Source organism: Polistes dominula, unplaced genomic scaffold (genome assembly GCF_049000335.1).
Source record: "Polistes dominula isolate Pdom_NZ unplaced genomic scaffold, Pdom_raw_medaka contig_16, whole genome shotgun sequence".
Taxonomy (NCBI): Eukaryota; Metazoa; Arthropoda; class Insecta; order Hymenoptera; family Vespidae; genus Polistes; species Polistes dominula.
In genome coordinates, this window is record NW_028301040.1 from 6,650,770 (window position 1) to 6,673,982 (window position 23,213).

The window sequence follows — 23,213 nt, forward strand, 5'->3', positions numbered from 1 at the left end:
ACACTATTATTTCTTACGACGAGAATTAACGATAAAACTTTCAGTCTTTTCGTTGAGACTGCAATTACGACAAGTCCACGGTTAGAAAACCAAGCCAAGTTTATCGTTGATACCTGAGTTCCGATGATAATATAAGCACAACCACAACTATTTTCAATTTAATATATATGTAAGATTTATTAATGAATAGATGTATTTAACAAAATAAATACTTAAATGTTAAAGTTTAATAAAATAAGAATTAAACGCTTTTCTTTTCTGCCGCACACACTCACATTCATAATTTCACGTGTACACAGCACTCGCACCCTTTGTCTTTCTCTCTTTCTCTCATCATATATATATATATATATATATATATATATATATATATATATATATATATATAATAAGAATAATATACATATATACATATGTATATTATTCTTATTTATATTTGTTTTCTTTTTTTTTTTGTATCCATTTCATACACATTCATATATTATTATACTTAAATAGAATCTAAATTTAACGTAGTATAATATATAAATAAGAAAAAAGTTTGAATACAATATGAGTTTGAAAATGTAAATTAGTTCATTGTGTGTGGTGTAGTAAACGTTTGTGCCATTTTATTTAGTAATGTTGAATTTTTATCGGTCAACGATGGTCGACTATGAGTTCACTTGCATTCATGAAGAGTTAGGTTATCTCGTCAGTGAGTCAAACGACTGAAAGGAATAGTTTACTTGCTAGCTAGCTTGCTTGCCTGCTTGCTAGATTCGAGGTCGAGGTAGGTAATTTTAACAACATTAGTAAGTAGTGTCTCAGTTTAGTCACAGTCGTGACGCGACTCTTGGGCCGAACAGAACTGTCGATAGCGGTTAACTTTTTTCCTTTGCTTTACGATTTTATAAACATTCGAGTAAAACAAAGAAAGAAAAAAAAAAGAAAGAGAAACGGGTTGCTCAGTGAAATTAATTAATGTACATTTTCTTTTTTTAATTTTCAAATTAATTCATGTTTATTTTAAAGACATTTATCTCTCATTAATATTACTAACAATAAAATATAATTACAGTTTATAATTAGTTCAGCGAGTTAACAACTACAATCAATAGTGCCTCCTCTGTATTATATATGTATCGTCGAAATGATTCATTCCCGAATAATATATAACTATAATATCGATAATACAAAGTGTACGTTAACGTTTTCCATTAATAAAATAAATTAGAAATCGACTGATGTTTCCGTCAAAGTATTACTTGGAATTAGTGAAAGGATAATAGAATAACATTTAGAAAATGTGTTTGAATTCTTCACGGAGGAAAAGTTTTATCGAGAAAATCGTATGTGGAAACAAATAAAATATGATTGCAATCGATTGATTGAATGGTAAAAACGACTATAGAAATATATTACTTGAAAATGGATATATTGAGTAGAGGATTTATCATTGTGTCATCATTGTGTCATCATTGTTTTTCTTTTCTTTCTCTTGCGTCATGTTATTAAGTATTGTGTACAAGTTATTATTATACAGGGTGGCGCAAACATTAGTTTAACGATTAAGAAATTCTTTCATTCTTTTATTTATTTCTTTTTTTCTGTTCTTTTATCGTTGATACTAGAAATTTATTTTATATTAAAAAAATATTGTGGATTGTTCGGAAAGTAATTTCGTTTTATTTTTATGAAAATGAAGACAATTTTTGTTTCGAGGTTAAACTTAGGATTTTCGAGTGGATTTAAATAGTTTAATTTGATAAGTTAAACTCTCAACGATTTCACGTGTTGTTATTTGCCAATTCGCATTAACTAATTTCAAAATTGTGTCAAGAAAACACGTAATTACTTTCCGCACAACCTAATAATTGAAATAAGTACATATATTATAGAGATTTCATCTTTGATAAAATTATTTTTTTTTTTTTTTTGCATTCATTACCTCAAACGAGTCACCCTGTATATTATTATCGCTTTGTTTTATTAATATTGTTGTTTCCTTTGTAATTTTTTTAATCAATTGGCCTTGAAGATTTCTTTTAAAAAGCGTATACCTAAATTATGTTGTCGAAATGAAACGATGACGAATATACTCGTTAAAAAATAGAGTATATATAGTTGTTACAAAATTTAATTAAACTGTTATCAAAAATGGCTGTCGTATTTTTTTTTCCAAAATGAAAATTTATGTATTTACTTATTTTAAAACGTATAGTTTAAATACGAATATATTGTTGCATGATATTGAATAAAGCAAAATACAACAGATAAAAAACCACTTCACAAGTTTAACACAAATATCTTCATTCTTTCGCGGAAATAATATTTTTTAATAAATATGATAAAACATATTTGTGAAGTGTGATGTTAGTTTTATATTTCTATCGATGAAATTTGAAAGAGGCTTCTACTCATAGTTTCGTCGTAGGTTGCAAAATTTTTTTGGATTACTATTTGTTTTAATTATCTAACGAAAGGCTTAATTAATTAACGTAATCACTCTCTTCTCGTTTTCTCTTTCTCTTTCTCTCTCACTCTTCCTCTGTCTCCCTCACTTTTATCCGATTACGATATAAATCCCTTTCGACGAAAATTCTCTCATCGAATTTGTTCGATATTAAACGATCAAGCTTTCAAATGGTAATTTCTAATCAGCTACATCGTATTACATACATTTTATCATAATATTTTATTATTATTATTATGATGATGATTATTATTATTATTATTATTATTATTATTATTATTATTATTATGATTATTATTATTACGTGTATTTTAAAATAACTTTCTTTTTATATAATAGCTGATTTTGTATATATTTATATATACATGTAAAATTAGCTATTATATAAAAAGCAAATTATTTTAAAACTTTTATATATATATACTTTTATATATATTTTATATAAATATATATATATGTACTCTCACATGTCGCTTCATTTCTTTTCTACATTTTTTATATTTTTGTTTCCTCTCTGTGTGCTTTATCATCGTGAGGTTATTTTCACACATAACATATGTAACTACAACACCAGATATCAACCGAGCTTACTTTTTATTATTCATCTCCGACAAATTACTTTACTTTCCTGTTCTAACTTTGGGTAGTATCAAAGTTTTACCTTTTCCGCTAGTAAATTTTCTGGCTTGATAAAAAGAAAAAGGATTTTTTTATAAATATATATCCTTTTTGTAAGATTAAGATAATTGTTTAAATCTACGTTAAATTTATAGACAAATTTCTTTTTTTATTACGATTAAAAATAAATTTAATTTTTACAGTCATAAAATAAATTTGGTAATTGTTTTTAACAATTTCAAATAATTCATTTCACAGATTAATTTTTGGTACGGTTTATTTTTAAACATTATACAACCTACGAATAAACGATTTAATCAGTTAAGTGTGGCGATCTTGGGGACTTTATAGGAGGGACGCGCCATGTACATTGCTAGGCTGAAAATGTGGGGGGACAGCTTCCGTTGCATCGCGCAGCCATGTTTATCTTTAGTATGTATTAACGGTTGTGGTTAGTTGAATCATTCGCGCGCAATCACGTGACTACACGAGTTCCTGTCTCCCAGCAATGTACATGGCGCGTCCCTCCTATAGGGTCCCTAGTGATCTGTGCGCAGAGTGCGCTCTGGTGTGTGTCGCGAATTCAAGCGATGACGGATATAGTCGTCAAACACAGAGTAAGTGGCGTTGTTAAAATATTGGATAGTCAAAAAGACAACTTTATTTTAGAAAATGAACAATTTTGTTAGTAATGTACACACAGTTTCTTAATATTAACATATATTTATACATAATAAACGGAAAAATTAGAGAAAAAATCGAATATTTATAGAAGTTAAAAATTTATTCTTGACTTTTTTTTTGTTTTTGACCTGTAAACATTTTAAACATACTAATAAAATTAACGAATATAATTTTTTTTTCGCTATCAAACTTACATTTTAAACATCAAATTGTAACAAACTTTTACGCATGACGGATATAGACGTCATAACACAAAATTTTGCCACATATCCATGACGGATATAGTCGTCAAACACGCTTAACTGGTTAAAAGATTTTTATTTGAAATTATATATTTATACGCACAGTTATCTATATTATATTTAATCTAATCTAATATATCTAATCTAATATCTTGATTGTGTATCTAATCTGACCATTTCTAAATTCAAGATTGAATTTCAAGATTGCGTTTCTAATTAGTGTTTAATAAAACAGGAATCAAAGTTGGACGAACTACTATATCGAAGGTGACATCATTTTAAGAAGAATAATGTGAAAGTTTTCGTTCAATTATTTAATCAACATTGCAGTTAAGTAATGTTTCTACTTTGGATTTGTACTGATAACACTGATAACGTTGACCTCATTGTTACAAGAAAAAAATATTGAAAAATGAGTATAACTATTTCCACACTATAGTGAACGTATTAGTTGTTCTTTATGGATTGTAAACGAAAGTAACTAATATTATTCCTCGATAAATTATTATTTGGAATACTACTGGAATATATAAATATACATATATATGCTACAAGGAAATAATCATAAAAGAAGGAAAAAAAAAACCAAAAAAATTTAGTTACGTGAAAAGAAGAAAATTCGAAAAAAAAATTCAATCGCAATGTCATGGCGTTGTGGGAAAATTAGCCTAATCATACTTATCATTTCGATCAGTTGTCTCTACCTTCTTGCATTTTACTTCGACTTGAGTATAAAAAATGTTCTTAACTTCAAGGTCAATCATAGATCTTTTCCACACCGATTTAACAGTAACAGGAAGTTTAAAAAGATCCTATTTTGGAATGGAATGTTTAATCATAAAGATTTTTATTTCGGCGATGGTGATATTTTCAAATCTTGTCAAGTGAATGATTGTTACGCAACTTATGACAGATCTTATTTTGATGACGATACATATGATGCTATACTTTTCCATGGTATCGAATTAGATAGGCAAGATTTGCCTAATAAAAGAGATTATAAGCAACATTATATTTTTGTTAATTTGGAAAGTCCAGAAAATAGACCAATCAAAGATAAATATTTTGATACATATTTTAATAATACGATGACTTATCGATTGGATAGTGATATTCTATGGCCTTATGGGATTGTTAGCGACAGGAAAACTAATAAGATTGTTGCACCTTCTAATCATGTCTTCTGGGATATTCCTGATAATGATGTTAACAGGGATGCATTATCTACCACGACACAGTTAAAAGGTTTTTTCCATTTTTAATATATATATATATTCAAGTTGTATATTTATTTATCTATTTTTTTTTTTTACTTAGAATCACTTTATTTTTAAATGCACAAATATTACATTTCGAGTCTGCAATCATAAATATTCATATCTCATACAATAATATAATATCTCAACTGTTTCAACATTTTTTACTGATAATAATTTTTGATTACGTCACATTTATATTATCTTCCACTTGTTATAAACGCGTTCCCTTCAAAGTAATATAAAATATGAAATATCGATTCGATGTGACTTCATTTCATTAAAAAAAAGATCAATATAAAATTATCATACAATTAAAATTGAAAATAATTAACGCGTAATGTTGTAAATGTTCTATTAGAATTCATATGAAAGTATAATAAAATAATATATCGATTTGATATAACTTTATGACAGAAAAATAAATGAATAAATAAAAAAGAAAATTATTACATGAGTAAAATTATAATCCAATTAAAATGAATTCGTCATATAATTGTTTCTATTAACACGTTAATTAATTCAATAAATAATAAATCATCGTGGATATTTTCTAATCCTTTGAATTGGAAATCGTAGATGTTACAACAATTGCAAATAAAAATAAAGAAATAGCTTGGTTGGTGAGCAATTGTAAAGCTAAAAGTGGGCGTTTGGAATACGTTGAAGAATTATCAAAGTATATAAACGTCGATATTTATGGATATTGTGGTGATGATAAAACATGTCCATTATCTCGTGATTGTTTCCACGACATATTCGAACCGCAATATTTCTTTTATCTCTCCTTCGAAAATTCATTGTGTCAGGATTACGTCACGGAGAAGCTTTATAAAGCATTGAGGTAATGCAGACGAATTATTGAAATTTTAGTCTTTCTTATATCTAAAGATAATATTTTTAAAATAAGCCATGACACATAGATTATAGTTTAATTGCTAGTATACTATAAATTATTATTTTTTTTAAACATTTATCTGCATTATATATTTATCACTTATCATTGTAACATAGTATGTTATAATTGTAATACATACTATACATACTATATATATATATAATAATATAATAATAAATAAATAAAATATAAATAAAATAAATAATATAATAATAAAAAATATAATAATATAATATTATAGTATTATATATACATATATATTATTATATTAGTAATATATATATATTAATATATTAGTATTATATTTTAGTATCAATATAATATATATAAAATACTATTAGTATATAAATAATAATATTAAATTATATTAGATTTTTTTTTGTTACAAATTTGATTAATGTTTCATGGCTTTAAATTTATTTATTAATTAATAATGTATCATCATTATTTCTTCGACTTTTTCTCTCTTCTTTCTTTCTTTCACAGATACAATATAGTGCCTATCGTTTACGGAGGAGCAAATTACACTAGATTCGCTCCACCAAATTCATACATTAATGCATTAGATTACGATAGTCCAGAAAAATTAGCCAAATATTTAAAAAGACTTATAAATAATCCAAACGAATATCAACAATATTTCCGATGGAAGATACGTTATCGTATAGAAGATGCAACTCCCAAAACTGCTTGCAATCTTTGCAAATTTCTTCATACCAAAAACAAAACTAATACGTACGTACAATTATCAAATTGGTATAGTTTTAACAAATGTCCATTACAAAGATTATTAAATAACAAAAACTACGTCACAAAAGTGCTCTATAAAAGAAAGAAAAAAATCTTTATATAAAACGTGATCTCCCTCATTATCATGACAGAAATAAGTCTAAATTCTAAGACAAATTAATGAATAATTATTATAAATATTATTATTGTTATAATAAATTCTTATAATTTCTTTACTATATTAATTCATATAAGATGATTATGAAATGTGCAGTATTTTTTGATCTCATCGTTTCTATTGTTCTATAAAATAATATCTAGCCCTTTACAAATTTTGTCTTAATTATTTCTTCTTTTTTCTTTCCCCCCTCTCCTCTTTCTATATTTTTAACGATCGACAAAGATACATTTATTCGTGTAAACAGTGATGGATAAACGGTTTGATGGAAGGTTTGCAGGACAGAATGTGTACACCCATAGGTACCCTAGTACATACACTCGTTTTATCAAGCTACTAAATCCTACTATAGTCATCCTGTTTGCACGAATTAAACCGTTATCGAATCTGCAGGGACAGAAAGAGAGATAGAAAGAGAGGAACGGAGAGTGTGAGAGAGAGAGAGTGAGAGAGAGAGAGAGAGAGTGAGAGAGAGAGAATTCGGAATGCAAATGCAGATGAGGACAAACATTACGATCGAACACGTATTAATCCCTATGCGTTTTCTCGTTGAATGTTACACGGAGACTTCGGCACCTTGCTCAATGAGAGTGAGAGAGAGAAAGAGAGAGAGAGAGAATTCGTTCCAATAAGATAAGCGATCGAGTTACGACGAAGAAGCGTTTAAAACGTTTTAACGTGACGCGTTATCTTGCCGAATATGCCTCCCATTTCTGTTCGATGTTGCTCCTAATCATAAATTTAACTTAATTGTTTAAGTTACTTAACTTAATTGAACTTATTATGATATTCACCTCCTCTCCCCCTTATGTTAAATTTCTTTTAAGATACGATTTTTATAGTTTTATTTTTAAATGAATAAATTTCTGTATATTAGATAGGTAAATTTTGTTCTAAAATAAATTCACTTTGAAAATGAGTTTACGTAAAGAATTAGCATCCGATTGTTGGAAAACTTGATGGATTTGAATAAAAAAAAATTGTTTTAATTTTTTAAGTTACTTAATTAGATTAAACTTTTAATGATACCCCACCCCACTCCACTCCCCCTTATAATAATGTTTTAAATAAATGTTATAAAATAAATTGTTACTTTGAAAAATAAATTCACTTTGAAAATTAGTTTACGTAAAGAATTAGCATCCGATTGTTGGAAAAACCTGATGGATTTGAATAAACAAAAAAAAAAAAAAGAAAAAAAAAGTAAAAAAAAACGTGGTAGAAAGGATTACACGTGACGGGATAGCGTTTTTCTTTCTTACAGTACTAAAACGTAAACACGATAAGGTTTTGTACCGACGTCTCGTTTAGTCTCGTGTACTAGAACAAAAAGCGATTATACTTTGTCACAGCTGCGTAACCACAGTTTCGGATCTGTCCAATCCTGTTTCTGTTTCGCGGTACCAACGGCTTCGTTCTCCCACAAATTCTCTTGCCATTTGACAAACCAGAAACGTGGACTATAGGACGTGGATGCGATGCCCAGGTGTCACGTCTGTATCACGTATTACAAATTTACCGGTAATTATCACGAAATATATACCACGTACGCGTGTATAGTATGTCAGTGTACTACTACTGCGTATGTTTACTACTTGTGAAAGAGAGAGAAAGATATATATATATAGACAATGGTGGTGTTTGTTAAATGAAACAATCGACATTCGAGAGATATTAGATTACTTGAATTTGTCGATTTTAAACATTAGAGATAAACATTTGCTGCTGCAATGACAAATCATTGCATTATAACATTTGACTTTTTTATTTTAATATGTATATATAAATGTGCAATTGGTAAATATTATTATTCGTTATTTGAATAATACCACATGATCATAATCAACGTGAATGTTATCAGAGCTTTGGAAAAGAAAAAACAGGAAAAAATAAATGAAATGAGTTCTATATCATCCTTAATATATATAAATTATGTGTCACGTTGTTTGTCCGCAATGGACTCCTAAAATACTAAACCGATTTTAATAAAATTTTATACACTGTATGCAGTTTCATCCAACTTGAAAGATAGGATAGTTTATATCTCAATTTATAATCGCAATATTATTTTATTGCGAATTATTTGTTTATTAACAAAGAGTCATGATTATCTCTGTTAGTTCGATAAGATGGCGGTATAAGGTAATTCGTTGAATTAAAGACGTGTGTATCGGACTGATTGTGAGCCACAGCAACGCGTGGCGGGGCACCCCTAGTATATTTATATTATTCAATACTTCCTTTTGTTGGTAAGTAGCTTATTGAATTTTTTCTTTACAGTTTTGTAAATTGATCGATAGAATAATTCCATATTACCTAGCGTATTCTTGGTATGATTTTGCTCAAAGAATGCGAACAGATTATTATTTTCTATTCTTCTGGAAGACATTCTTTCTTCCAACGGTGCAAATCTTTATATAGTCGTTTTAATTTTTTTTTCTGTCTCCTTTCGCCTTTCCCCCGCCTCCCTCAACCTGCTACTATTTCTCTTTCTCAGTTTCTCCGTATTACTTTATTTTTCATAAGCTTTTGCTGTGTTGCACCGGTTTCTTCTGTATTTTTTTTTTTTTTTTGCTAATTTAACTCACTCTTTCTTTCTCTCTTTTATTTGCTTTTTTTTTCTTATGACAAGCTTGTAACAACAGTTTTTCCTTGTTTTTCTTCTGTTTATTAAAAACGACTGAATTATTTTGAATTTTTCTTCGATTTTCTCACCACTACTAGAAAAAAAAAACCAAACTTGTCCTTTTACAATTTGGTTTTTATTAATTCTTTGCACTCGAGGGCTTCACTATGGGGACAATAAAAAAAAGAAATAAAAATTGAAACAAATTCAATTCAGTCTACAAGATATTAACTATGATTTTTCTTTTAAGGGGTGTAACACCACTACAGAGCCTGAAAAAAAGCCTTTTTTTGGCCAAGTTCAATTTTGGCCAATTTCAGGACCAAGTGCATAATGTTTTTAGATGTCTAAAGTACACTTTAAGCTAAACAAAAAAAGCGATTTTTTGAAAATTCTATAGTGGTGTTATCCCTTAACTTCGCATATGTCATTTATTTATAATATGTGAATATGATTTTTTTTTATTGTAACTGCTTTGTAAGTTTGTCGTTGGTAATATGTGAAATGAAAAATATAACTTTGAGTGCAAAGGTTTAAGCGATAAATTATACCATTCTAAAATTGTATATACATATACGTATGTAAATATATATTTACAAATGAATTTATTCAAGTATAGTATTGTAGTATTATATACTGAAAATATAATTGACTTATAATTAACGCGTAGTATTTTACGTCCCTGATCTCTTTCCGAGTATCCTGTAAAAAAGATAAAAAAGAAATACAAAATTGCATGGACCTTTTTCTCTCTTTTTCTCTTTCTCTTTTGGTTCTCTGATAGACTAGGCAGACAGAAGTTTCCGCTTTTGTAGCGTTATCTTTGCACACCAGAAATACGCGTATTGAATTTGTAGATTATTTGCATACCGCACTTGGCACACAGCTCGATCGATTCGATACTCGGCCCCATTGGGTCCCACGTGCTACATCGTCGATTACACTAATTCCTATGCGAATAAACGAGAAATGATTTTCTATTTGACTCGAAATTAACGATAAATGTATGATTATTTACGAAACGTTACGTATATCTGTATATATACATGTAAATTTGTTTTCAATCATTTAATAATGTTTAAGAAAATGTAATAGAATTTTTTGGTTTAAATTAATACTTTAACAATTTTCTTATCTTTTTATTTATAATATTCGTAGTTAAATTGTTCGATCAATTTCTTATTATTTACATATATGTATTTTGAATATTGAATAATGTTAAACAAATATACTTTGATTGTTCCATTCTCTAATCTTCGCTTAAAACTTATTAACTTGGAGAAACTGAACACACTATTCGAAAAGTTCAGCATTTGAATTGTAGTGGAATCGTGACACCAAGTTCAGCATGCAAAAGCTTATGGTTGCAAGTGGTAGGAAGATAGGAAGCTAACTGTAAAGCGTTCTCTCCCACCAGTTAACCATACTTCGTAGTACGTCTAACAACATTCGTACTTGTGAAAATTGGCAATGCTCGAAGCTACCTAGAAGATGCAACGTGTCTGCATTCCTACGAAATCGCACGCATTGCAGCTACAGTATATACGAGTTGAATTTGCAACAGATAGGAGAGACGCTTTAATGACTTATGTTAGACGTTTTCTACTCCAATTCGTTGACGTTTCCTCAATCGATTCGACACATGTCACGATTTCAAGAAATACAGGATTTTTTCGTGGTTTTTTTTTTATTATTAAAGTGTCATGTGCCATTTTGGTAGACATGATTTTTTATTTCTTTTTTTTTCCAGATACGAGATTACTATAATTTTGAAAGTAACGTTTACGATTACATTAATTAAAGATTTGTCTGTTTTTGTATGGATATATTATTAAAAAAAAATAATAATAAAAATCTTTGGCATATTTTTCATAGGATAAATAAAACTGTTCGTTGGGTTCTCGTTGGATAGAAACGTAAATGTGGAACGTTCGTAATAAATAAAATCTAATCGGGCTGGCGTGTTCAAACTCTTATGCAAAGCGATAAGAACAAATCAACAAATATTAATGCACGAGTATTTGATAGTACAGCCAACTTAGAAAACAAATGCTATTGCACAATGCAATGGTAACCCAAGTTTTTTCTATTTTAGTGCGCCCTCGTTGAATTTAGGTTTTGTCAAGGTGCCCTCTGTTATAATCTAACAAATTCACTTTGCAAAACGGTTAAAAGTATTTGTTCTAATTAAAGAATCGAATAACTATGTAAATATAAAGTTCCGTTTAATTTCGCATTTTATTTCATCGAATTGAAAATACAAAAATTTGATAACATTTCGGTGGTTATTCATAGCGAATTAAATTTTATAATACGATTATAATATATAATATTATATTTCAATACGATAAATAAATTCGATTTATTTAATCATTAAATTTGAAATCTTATAAAACTTCATTTATTCCTTTTTAATATTATCTAAAATATTAATACGTTTTTTAAATCATTTCTCTTACTCTTTAATATTCTTGTATTTATTTTCTTAGTTAAAAATTAGTTTGTAATTTAATATTAATTTTGTGCTAAATTTCAAATACTTATAGTCATTTTCTAATAGAAAAAAAGGTTGTATTACATATATGATAGGATAAGATTGGTAAAGAAGAGTAGAGAGCATTTTCTACAGACGTGAAATCGATTGACATGTCATTCATTCTATACCAAGGGAAATCTTCTAGAGTATCGAAAAAGATAGTGCCCGTACAATTTTTTCTCTCGTCTTATGTTTTCTTGTCGTTTAAAAGAAAAGAAAAGAAAAGAAAAGAAAAGAAAAGAAAAGATGAGTAGGTGAGGGGGGGGGGAAGAAAAAAAACATTAACGCACTTGGACATGAGCTTACGGGAATATGAAAATCAATGTTAGACCGGTTCTCGACGCGTTCCAATTTCACGGGGAACACTTTTATGGGTGCACACTTTGACGTTGGTGGTTTATTAATACAGACGTATGGCTTGCTACGATTTTCAAAAACTTTCCAATAATTTTATTCTAAATTATGTAGGTATATACATACATTAATTGCACACAATATGTATATATGCTTAGGGTGAGTCACAAACAATTATTATCTACAGTAACTGGAAAGGATTATTGATCGTATGAGGAGGGGGAAAAAAAGATTGTAATAAATTATTTGATTTTTTAAGAAAATATTTAGATGATAAATGTATTTTCTTTTTATTACCATATTTTTGCTGAATTAATTGATATATCATGACAAATATTTTACTTTATAATCAATCAACACAAAATATTTTAATGAAAGTAGTGTTAAAATATCAAAGTAACAAGAAGAAAAAAAATTTTATATTTGGATGAAATATAAAAAACGTACCTTTTCTCTCTTTCTCTTTTTCGAAAGTATACAAAGTGATATGGAAAAATTTAAGAATGAGAAAGAAAAAGAAAAAGAAAAGAATGATCATCTCATAGCAGAAGAAGTATCAGGTGCGGCTCGGGTAAAATCGTAAATCGTTGAGTGAAGTTCAGTTCTGATACGATTTCTTGGCATACGGTTTGATACGGTTTATCAGCGATAACTCTAGGCTCTTTCATATCGGTGGTAATAATTTTTCTCTGTTATTTTCTTTCCTCGTTCTAACCATACTCTATATGACTATCTATCTAGTATACTTATCCCTATAACTATCTTTCTCTTTCTCTTTCTCTTTCTCTTTATATCTTTCTTTTTCTACTTTTATTTTTTTCTTCCTTTCTCTCATCGTTCTTTTAGAATCTTTGGATAGAAAAGAAAACGTTGAAATTTATTTGCTGGATAAAAATGTCTGTTAGAGTTTATATAAGAGAGAAGGTAGAAGAGAACTGAAGAAGATTTCAATAAAATCCTCGATTGTAAAGTACAGATAGAAGAGCCTGTCCGAACAGTACACGGGTCAGTGAAGCTCAAAGTCACCCATGTACCAATCCATTCTTTTTTGTAACCCTCGATTTTTATTATTTTTCTTTTTTTATCTTTTTACTTAAACTACATTCCTTAGTATTCCTCTTTTTAGTTCTTATCATCATTCTCTTATCTCTCTCTCTCTCTCTCTCTCTCTCTCTCTCTCGTATACATGCCCACTGTGAAAACGTCACAGTTATCAATAGTTTTAGTATCTTCAATGGCAAAGAAATGGGATCTGAGTCCTGACGATTCACAAATATAAATAAGAGATAGACAAGTTTCAAACTTTTCCGGAACTTCCTTGACGAGTGTTTGAATTTGTCTTATGTGTAGAGACTTTGGTACACGGTTATTCACGTAACTGACTGAAACCATTTCGATAACTTAGCAAATATTAACTTCAAGATTTTAAGTTAAGAAAGTATGTATATATATGCGGTTAGATCATTCCAATTGGATAGAAATATTTCGATATTTTTCATTACTTGTGTTGTTTTTTTTTTAAGTTAAAGCTTCTTTAGAATAGGTATGATCTGAAAAAATGAAACGCGGCGATGTAGTGGGGAAAAGAAACGGCCTTTATACTAAGTAAGAAGAGAAAAAGAGACAAATATATAGGATTGAGACTGTAAATATCCAAAGACATGTTTTTTGAAGTGAAAACTTCTTTAGAATGGGACTGATCTGAAAAATAAATAAACGCGGTCGGTCAGGAAACGCAGCTATGAAACGGCTGCTATGCTAAATAATGAGAGAAAATGAGACAAACATATAGAATTGAGCCTGCGAGAGAATGAGACGAAATATAGCTATACAGTTTTTCCTATTCTCGGTCTCCTCTTTATGCTATGCTTCGTAGTTATCGCTCCTGGTTGTATATGTGTGTATTTGTGTGCGACTGTATACTACAAAGCGTGGACACATATTATTTCGATACTCGAAATGTTTGTAGGTAGGAGCGATAGAAGGATAGAAGAATAAACAGAGATAAGCACGTAGGTATGCGACAAAAGTATAAGGTCCAAACGAACCGACGGTCGAAATAAAGAAAAAAGGTGCGTGGTCTGTTTGTTTTTACCAAACGTGTCATTTCTTTTCTATTTAAAAATGTTCCTATTTTATTGAAAAATTAATATTAAATTATTTATTTCGCAAATATTATAATTAACAATTATGAAATATATAGAATATAGGAATTATATTGTCTGCAATATTTTACAAAAAAAAAAAAAAAAGAAATGATTATCAGATACATCAGAGAAAAAGAATTAGACAACATTGTAGAATATTTTTCTTATAAATATCCAAAGACATGTTTTTTAATTATAATGTTTGCGTATTTAGGAAATTTATACTAATTTTTCAATAAAATAGAAAAGTTTTTAAATAGAAGAAACTAGACACGTGACAAAAACAAATAAACCTTATTTACTTTCTATTTTCAATAAAAATACAATAATATAACTTATTTTGCAAATATAGAAAAAAAAATATAGAAAATCAATTTAAAAAAAAATTTTTAATATTATTAAATAAAACAACGGAAATGATAAATAGATATTAAAATCGTTGTAATTCAAAACCCGATGAAACGAAAAAAATACGACCAGAATCGTTTCCTTCTTTTACAACATCTTCAGGTATTAGTTAGTTGCAACACAAAAAGAAATACTTGTGTGTGTTAATCCATAATAAAGATATCTCACATTCACAAAAAGTGTGAAAAGTGTAAAAGAAAAAAAATTTATCTACTTGAGTTTCAAAAAAAAAAAAATATATTATATTTACTTAGGTTAAGATAGAAGATATCTTTCCACCGATAAACATTCTACCATTTTTGTTTCTATTTATGGCTATCTCATTTAGCATTCCATTTTTATTGCTTGAATTGGGAAAAATGTACTTTTTATCAGCTATTCCACCAAGAAACCATACCGGTGATCTTTATTATATATGGTAATAATATTATATTAAATAAATCCTACAATTATCTTACTCTTGAAACTGTGCATTCGTCTCATTCTCTCGAAACTTAGATTTTTGAAGGTTTCACTTCTAACACGTGTGATCTGCACACATGATTTTTTTTTTCATTTTTTCAACTTTGAAATAGAGTCTTCATGATGTTTTTTAAGTATTATTCATTTATATAAACAACATCGTATAAAAGAACCTTCATAGAGGATAACATGTAAGTTTACTGTTAGATTTTGAAGAGAACGGTACGTAGATCTTATACTTCCTGTTTCTAAATTACAATAAACATTTTTTTCGATAAATTAACAATTATTTAACACTTCGTATGCAGGCAACGTATTTTTACGTTTTTCCCAGTCTGTCACTGGAGCGTTGGTCACTTAAAAATACGTATTTAGTAAATTTGTGGTGGATAGCGAATAACGTATAATTACAAAACAGTGACATGGACAAAGTGTTTAAGTATGTATATGATGAATTGTGCATTTTTCAATGCATACGTAGTATATAATTCGACAAAAATGCAAAAAATAAAATACAAGACATTTTTGACCAAACTATCGCCGCGTGATTCATGGAAAAACGCCCGCTGCACGCGTAACTTGACGACGAAGTATACCTGCATGCCAAGTGTTAGGATAGATCGAACACTTTGCAATACTTTATTAATATTTAGGTTTAGTTTAATATATATATACCAGATGGTAGCGATGCACTATCCCATCACGATTACTAACCATCATAGGATCGAGTCCCAGCAGAGGGTTATCTCTTTCTTGACTTTGACCATGAGTGAAGTCATGAAACCGAAGCTGTGGTTCTAACGTCGCACCTGACGTCAATCTGGGCTCTCATAGCGTTAGCTTGTTACGCTGCATGCATTATTGGTGCAAATAACGAGTAAATAAAAGAGAGATAAGAATAAAATTATTAAACTATTCTGAAAGAAAAAGTAATTGTCTCCACTTTATTATTATTAAACGTATATATATATAGGAGAGTTTTAAGTGTCGCAGATGTAGACGAAAAACTAGTATTCACAGTTCTTTTCTTTATATTTTATTTTCTGGAAAGGAAAACTCTATTCAGAAACTAAAAGAAAAGATTAGGAAGGCCATAAAACCATAAACAAACTTAAGGATTATCGGGATATATTGGTGTAATAAAAACCCTTTGTGCAGTGTCGGGACCCTTTGAGGAATTTCAGATTCCTATGTAAACATATGCGATACCATAAAAAGAGATAACATTCCGATTGTTCTAGATCAAGTTTCTTTATGCATAGTTCCCACTACCGAAAACCATAGGCTGTACCCGTCGGAGGACTATGGGGTGGATCTTTATGCTATTGGTCAATAAGATTCGTAAGCTCCTTCCCTCTCCAAAAGGGTGTAGGTCCTTTCTGATATAAAATACGTGGAAAGAAATAAGAAAGTAGTCGCAGTCGTAGCCGTAGTTAGTCATCAGTCGTAACAGTCGTAGTTGTGTTATAAGTCGTTATCATTTGTAAAAATACAGTCGCTCATCTAAGTTGTAATCGTAAGATTGTGAAACTATTATTGTACTTTTTCTAATACCTGTTTTAAATAAATCTTATTAGTAGGATTAAACTGGGTGTATGTTCACCTCGCACCTCTCATCCTAAATAAAATTCCCTACATGTATATATATATATATAATTGTTTTAACATTCCTGTTCAAAAGATACAATTTTCGTTTGATAGAATATCAAATCGAAATAATTTAATATTTCAAGTATATTTAAATAGACATGTATAATTTGAAAACAAACGTATTTCATATTATTCCTTCTTTAATTAAATTGATTTTAATACTAAAGAAAAAAAAATATATATAACAGTAAAAATAAGGTATAACCAATCCGTAGACACATTATTTCTCTTCTTTTGTTATTACAGTTACAACACCAAACACGTACAATACTGGCATTTTCTCTATATTGTTTTCCTATTTGTTTAGAATTAAACATTTTGTTTTTCATTTCAACCAATTAAACTACGGAATTTAATTGTAAGAATCTTTCGTGAGAGATTGGTAATTAAAATCAAACAAACGACGAGTACGTACATATACACCACGTCGAACAGGAAAAACAATGTTTTTATTGTAGATTTTACGAAAAAGAGAAAATAGAAACAAAAACAAAAAAAAAACAAAAAGAAATAAAGCGAGGATTATATCATTATTATTCTAAAGAAGACGTAACGAAAATTCATTCGTGAAAAATTTGTTAAATAGCCTTGTTGTTGTTTACGCATACATCATGTTTTTAAGTAAGAGATCAAACGAAAAAGCATCGTGAAAATTGAATTTTACTTTTTATAATTCTTTTTCGAACGTTCGTTTATTCGTTCATTCGTACGTTCGTTCGTACGTTCGTTCGTTCGTTCGTTCGTTCATTCGTTCGATTACGTTCCCCTGAACTCGAAACTGATGCTTCTTAACGGGATTAAATCTTTCGGACGCGACGTATCTATTTCGAATTCGTCCCTCGATCGAGGTCTCGTCGTGCTATCAATTCTCTCTTCGGCCATAGAGCTTCGATCACGAGCTTTAACCCAAAAATAAAGCGAGAAAGAGAGAGAGAGAGAGAGAGAGAGAGAGATAGGAAACTAATCCTCGTTTTTCTTCGTTGACGCTAATCGAACGAACAACCAACCCCTCGATTCCGAGTGTGGTACTCGCGGTCTAAAAGAGTTCACGGGACAGGTTCCAATATCTATCAGAATATTTTCTAAATCCAATTTTCAAATTTTTATCGAAATTCTTTTTAGCTAGAAATCAAACAGTTCACGTTCATATAATGAAATAGAATGTTACGTTTGTTTGATATTAATTACCAATCTCTCGCGAAAGATTCTTACAATTAAATTCCATAGTATTTTATTTTGTATTATTTTAAATAATGTTAAATGATCTATCATATAACAAATAAATTGTATCCTTGATATCCAATTGTTGTTAGATAAAATTTCAAATAGAATGTTACTTGTGTAAAATTAAGTATCATTTTTACTATCATTTCAATAAAACGAAGTACAGGAAAAAAATCACATCCCACGTTAATGCGTCAATACTATCTTGTTTTATTTATGATCGTAAGGAATGAAATGGATGGGATGCATGGTTGGACGCATGATTAAAACATGCAGATTAAACGAAATATAGGAAGCGTGTAAATAAGAGAGTGTAAAATGTTCGGGTTTAGATATTTGGACTGCAAGGGGGGATGTTAGTTAAACTCCTATCCCTTTAATATAAATCTCTCGTTGTGATAACTATCTTCTCTATATCACATCTCCAGCTCGGTTAGAATAATCTAGTTAGGCGAGAAATTTACGTTCGCGGAGAAAAGCTGTGGTTGGAATTGTGCGTATGTGCGTATGTACATATATACGTGTTTATGCGCTATAGACGTGTTACCTAGAAATTCTAGTATATATGCATGCATGTCTTTACTACTATATGCTCATATATGTGAAACTGGTGCGTGGGCGTAGGCATGGACATGTGTGTGCGTGTGTATATGCGTGGACATGTATACATATAAGAGGTGGTCGAGCGAGTGGCGGGTAATTAGTCCGGCACGTCCGTTGAGTCTCACACGGGATTAATTACGTAGGATACGATGCGTGTATCCAAGGTCTACTCGTAAGTACAAACGAACATGCAGGTGCATAAGTGTACGTGAAATTCACATTACATTTACCTATCTAAGTTTGTTTATCCATATTATATCTTGTAGGGACGTATTTTACGTAAGATAAATCATTTTTTTTTTCCAATCATATTTTATTATTTCTTTTAGATTATAGGTTCCACCAATGGTTTGGATAAATAAGATAATCATTTTCTTTTTTTCAATTTTAACACGTATGCACTTATACGTATCTGTGTATTGCAACATTGACGACGCGTTATGTTTCCACCAATGATTTGGATAAATAAGATAATCATTTTCTTTTTTTCAATTTTAACACGTATGCACTTATACGTATCTGTGTATTGCAACGTTGACGACGCGTTATGTAAGGATAATCATTAATCGAATCATGATTTATAATTTGTATTCATAGCATGAAATTCTATGAAGAAAGATACTTTGTATGGTATAATTTATGATCTATGGAAACGTTGTAGATTTAAAAGCCGATAATTTATGTTTTGCATTATAATAGACAACTATTTGCGTTTCGTTATTATTAGAGAAAAATCCTGAAAGATAAAATATAATATATGGGATGACTTATGAAAGAAAAAGGTAGACAATTAACACAATGGATCAAAAATAAACAATAATTCCTTTTTAAAGATTAGTTCGTATAATCTATTCGTGAAACATTTTCGCAGGAAAAAAAATGTCAATTGTATTCTATTGAAAACTCTCGTCATTTATGTTATATAACATAATGTTTCGTAATGAGCGTTATATTACGTTGAAATTTCAATAAAGTAAGATTATATACGGGGTATGACTCATAAACGAATGAGTCAAATTGAAATTAAAAACAATAGACGAAAATACAACGAAGAATCTTATAAAGACAAATTTGTTCAAGTATTGTTTCACATCTATGAATCGTTTTTTTATAACAAATGTTAATCCTAAATATACGATCTTACAATTATTCGTTAAATTGTTCATTTCATTTTCAACGTAATTCATTATTTTCCTCAATCATCGTATGGATGGTTTTTTTTTTTAATCACAAGACGATTTTTCCTGGTTATTATTATTAATATTCATATATTCATATTATTGTAATGATTATTATTATAAAGTCAGGTTTCTCTCGTCTGGTTGTTCCGTATCTACATTTCCGCAAACGTTCGCGGAACAGACACACGTATATACATGCATACGTGTATATAAGCGATATAGGAGTTCTCTTAGTATCGTACGTGCTCGTATCGTTGTATCTGTAAGCTGGACCAGCACTTTGCGGTACGATTTATAGGGCATTAAACTAACGCGCGAGCGAGCAAGTTCTCTTCTCTTCGCTTACTGCTCGTTTCGAATTCTTCTCTCGTATATGTATGTGTGTGTGTGTGTGGGTGTGTTGTTCCCTTTTATACATAAGTATTAGTACTTTCGTCTAAAGTTACTTGGAAAAATGATTTTTGTATAGGTTTTTCAAACTGTCCAACTTTTTAATACGATTTTGTAATTATCAATATAACTAATACTATCCATTTAGTCATAGTTTAATTATATGATAACAAAATGTATGAGAATTGATTTTTAGTGTTTGTTAAATTATTAAAAATGGAAAAATGATTTTTGTACAGGTTTTCCAAATTGTCTTACTTTTTTATACGATTATGTAATTATCAGTATAACTAATACTATCCATTTTGTCATAGTTTAATTATATGATAATAAAATGTAGGAGAATTGATTTTTACTTTTGCGATAAATTATTAAAATTGATCTGTACAAATTGTTTAGAAATTAAAATGGTTAATTATTTTGTTGGATAATATTATATATAATATTGTCATAATTTATTCATAATTAATATGAAATAATTATAAAAAAACATCGTTTTTAATCTATAGTGGTGTTATTTTCATGTAAAATTATGAACTATTATCTAACCAGTGTTTCTCCATAATTTTGATACTATTATCCTACGTGTTAAGTAGATTCTTTTTATTCTTTTATTTTTTTTGGATGTCTCTTTTCTTTTTATTTTATTTTTTTTTCTTTTCCGGGAAGAACGGTGAAGCTCTCGACGATCCCACGAAAAGGGATTACTCGAAAACGGGAGCGTGCGAAAATTTGCATCGGTCGCTTTCAAGGTCTAATGCTGTGCTATTAAAAAATAAAGAAGAAAGGTGAGATTACTAACGTCGATCTCGTCGAGGATTATTAAGCTGGTCGTCGTAGTCCTCGAGAGAGATAATCCAGAGATTTTTAATCGTCCTTGCTAATACTTTTTTCCTTTTTTTTCTCCCTCTTCCCCTTTTTCCTTTCATTTTCCTTCTTCTTCTTTTTTTATTATACTTATCGAGTCATCTTTGTTCATTTTTTTAATAAAGAAAAATACAAACTTTGGTAAACGTCGTGAAAATATTATTCCTTCTTTACATGTATTATTATTATTAATAATTATTAAATTAATAGACATAGCATTAATATCTTTTCTTTTTCGAAAAATTTGCAATCGATTAAACGAAATAATAAAATAATTTGTCAATAGTTTTGATCTTGAAGTTATTTTCGTTGTAACAGAAGAAAAGAAAAAGCTCTAAAACGAAAGATAGGAGGTTGTAACGTGTGGCATATACTACAGGGCAAAACGCAATTCGAATACCAGGGAGCACGTTTGAAATATTCAGAGCCATCGCAGATGGAATTTAGATGGAGCTTGCAAAATTGAAACGTTCGTTTGTCCCGGGTTTCGTCCGCACCAAAGTTCGTCGTCCTTCTCATACGTTACACCATATCAATGAACGATACCCTATCATTCAATCCCTTTATATCTACAAATTGTCATTTAATTACATTCCAATTAATGCTCAGTGAAAACTGAGACTAACACGACAGGTTTTTTTTTTTTTTTTTTTTTACAATAATCGATGCAAAATCATTTTTCACAAATATTTGTTGAATGTAGGAAATATTTCAAAAGTGGTGAACCCATTTTTTTTCTTGTATATTCCTATTGCGATTTATCAATGTAAACGTCGATAATTGTAAAAAAAAGTGTCTCTACTGTATTCTTTATATGTTATTTGCATCATTTGATTCTTTATAATTCAATTTCTCATTAGAAATATTGTTTTGTTATTTAATATGTAAAATAAAATCAATCGTGGGTAATTAAAAGTAGTCTTGAATCGTTTTAATTTAAAATTTGCTCGTTAAAAAAGCAGCACATATTTATAAAGTATCATTTAATTGCTTTTTGAATAAAAGAGAGAGAGAGAAAAAAAGAGAATTTTTGGAAGATCATCAATGTAAATGAATCAATCCTGCCAAATATTTGCTAAATTTAAGTTAGAGCAAATTGAAGTATTTTTTTCCAAACGAAAAGATCCTATGATTCATTCATTTAGTTTTTTTTTCCCACTGACCAATCGACGCGAATATTCAGAACTGTTGCATTATAGTATGATTCGATAATGTGTTTCTTTCATATTTTAACATTGGTTTGTATGCATAGATAAAAAGAGAGAAAGAAAGAAAGTAAAGAAGAATAATAAATAATATTGAATTACAGTAAATATTTTGTCGAGTAATACAGAAGATTATACGCGTATACATGTATTTTTATCTGCAAGTACATAAACTGCACTCCATAAAATATTATATAATCTTATTTTTGTTTTTCTAAATCCGACTGTCTGTAAAAGGCTCGCATAACGAGAACTAAATTGGAATGAAATATAAAATTGTCGAGAGACTGTAAAACTCTAATGCGATTTTTTTCTTCTTTTTTTAGTAGTAGTAGTATTACACACTTACGTTGTCGTAATATTATTTATTTTCGTGGATATTTTTTCATTGTACAATGACAACCGGATGTAATATTATCCTCTTTCATTATTTTCTTTTTTCTTTTTATAGTATATAGTTGAATATACATATATAAAAGAGAAAAGAAAAAAAGAAAAGG

General features: G+C 29.1%; 2 protein-coding genes and 1 long non-coding RNA gene across 9 annotated transcripts in view; 2 read left to right on the forward strand and 1 right to left on the reverse strand.

The window, feature by feature from the left end:
- The window catches only part of LOC107070583 (lachesin), a 279,183-nt gene that overhangs the window by 85,905 nt on the left and 170,065 nt on the right, over window positions 1–23,213 (reverse strand). The gene's annotated exons all lie outside the window — the stretch shown is intronic.
- On the forward strand, window positions 804–7,127 carry FucTC (alpha-(1,3)-fucosyltransferase C). Of its 4 annotated transcripts, XM_089174800.1 has the most exons (5): window positions 806–965; window positions 1,061–1,377; window positions 4,235–5,244; window positions 5,835–6,099; window positions 6,640–7,127. In XM_089174800.1, the coding sequence occupies exons 3-5, from the start codon at window positions 4,641–4,643 to the stop codon at window positions 7,004–7,006; spliced, it is 1,236 nt and encodes a 411-aa protein (XP_089030926.1). In that variant the 5' UTR covers window positions 806–965; window positions 1,061–1,377; window positions 4,235–4,640; the 3' UTR covers window positions 7,007–7,127. The 4 variants fall into 4 exon arrangements, with proteins under 4 accessions (XP_015184406.2, XP_089030926.1, XP_089030927.1 ...); XM_015328920.2 differs by having other exon boundaries at window positions 804–1,377; XM_089174801.1 differs by lacking the exon at window positions 1,061–1,377.
- The window catches only part of LOC149031826 (uncharacterized), a 142,668-nt gene continuing 137,062 nt past the window's right edge, over window positions 17,608–23,213 (forward strand). The window contains exon 1 of the long non-coding RNA XR_016177344.1: window positions 17,608–19,242. This is a non-coding gene — a long non-coding RNA (uncharacterized LOC149031826). The remainder of the gene's footprint in view (window positions 19,243–23,213) is intronic.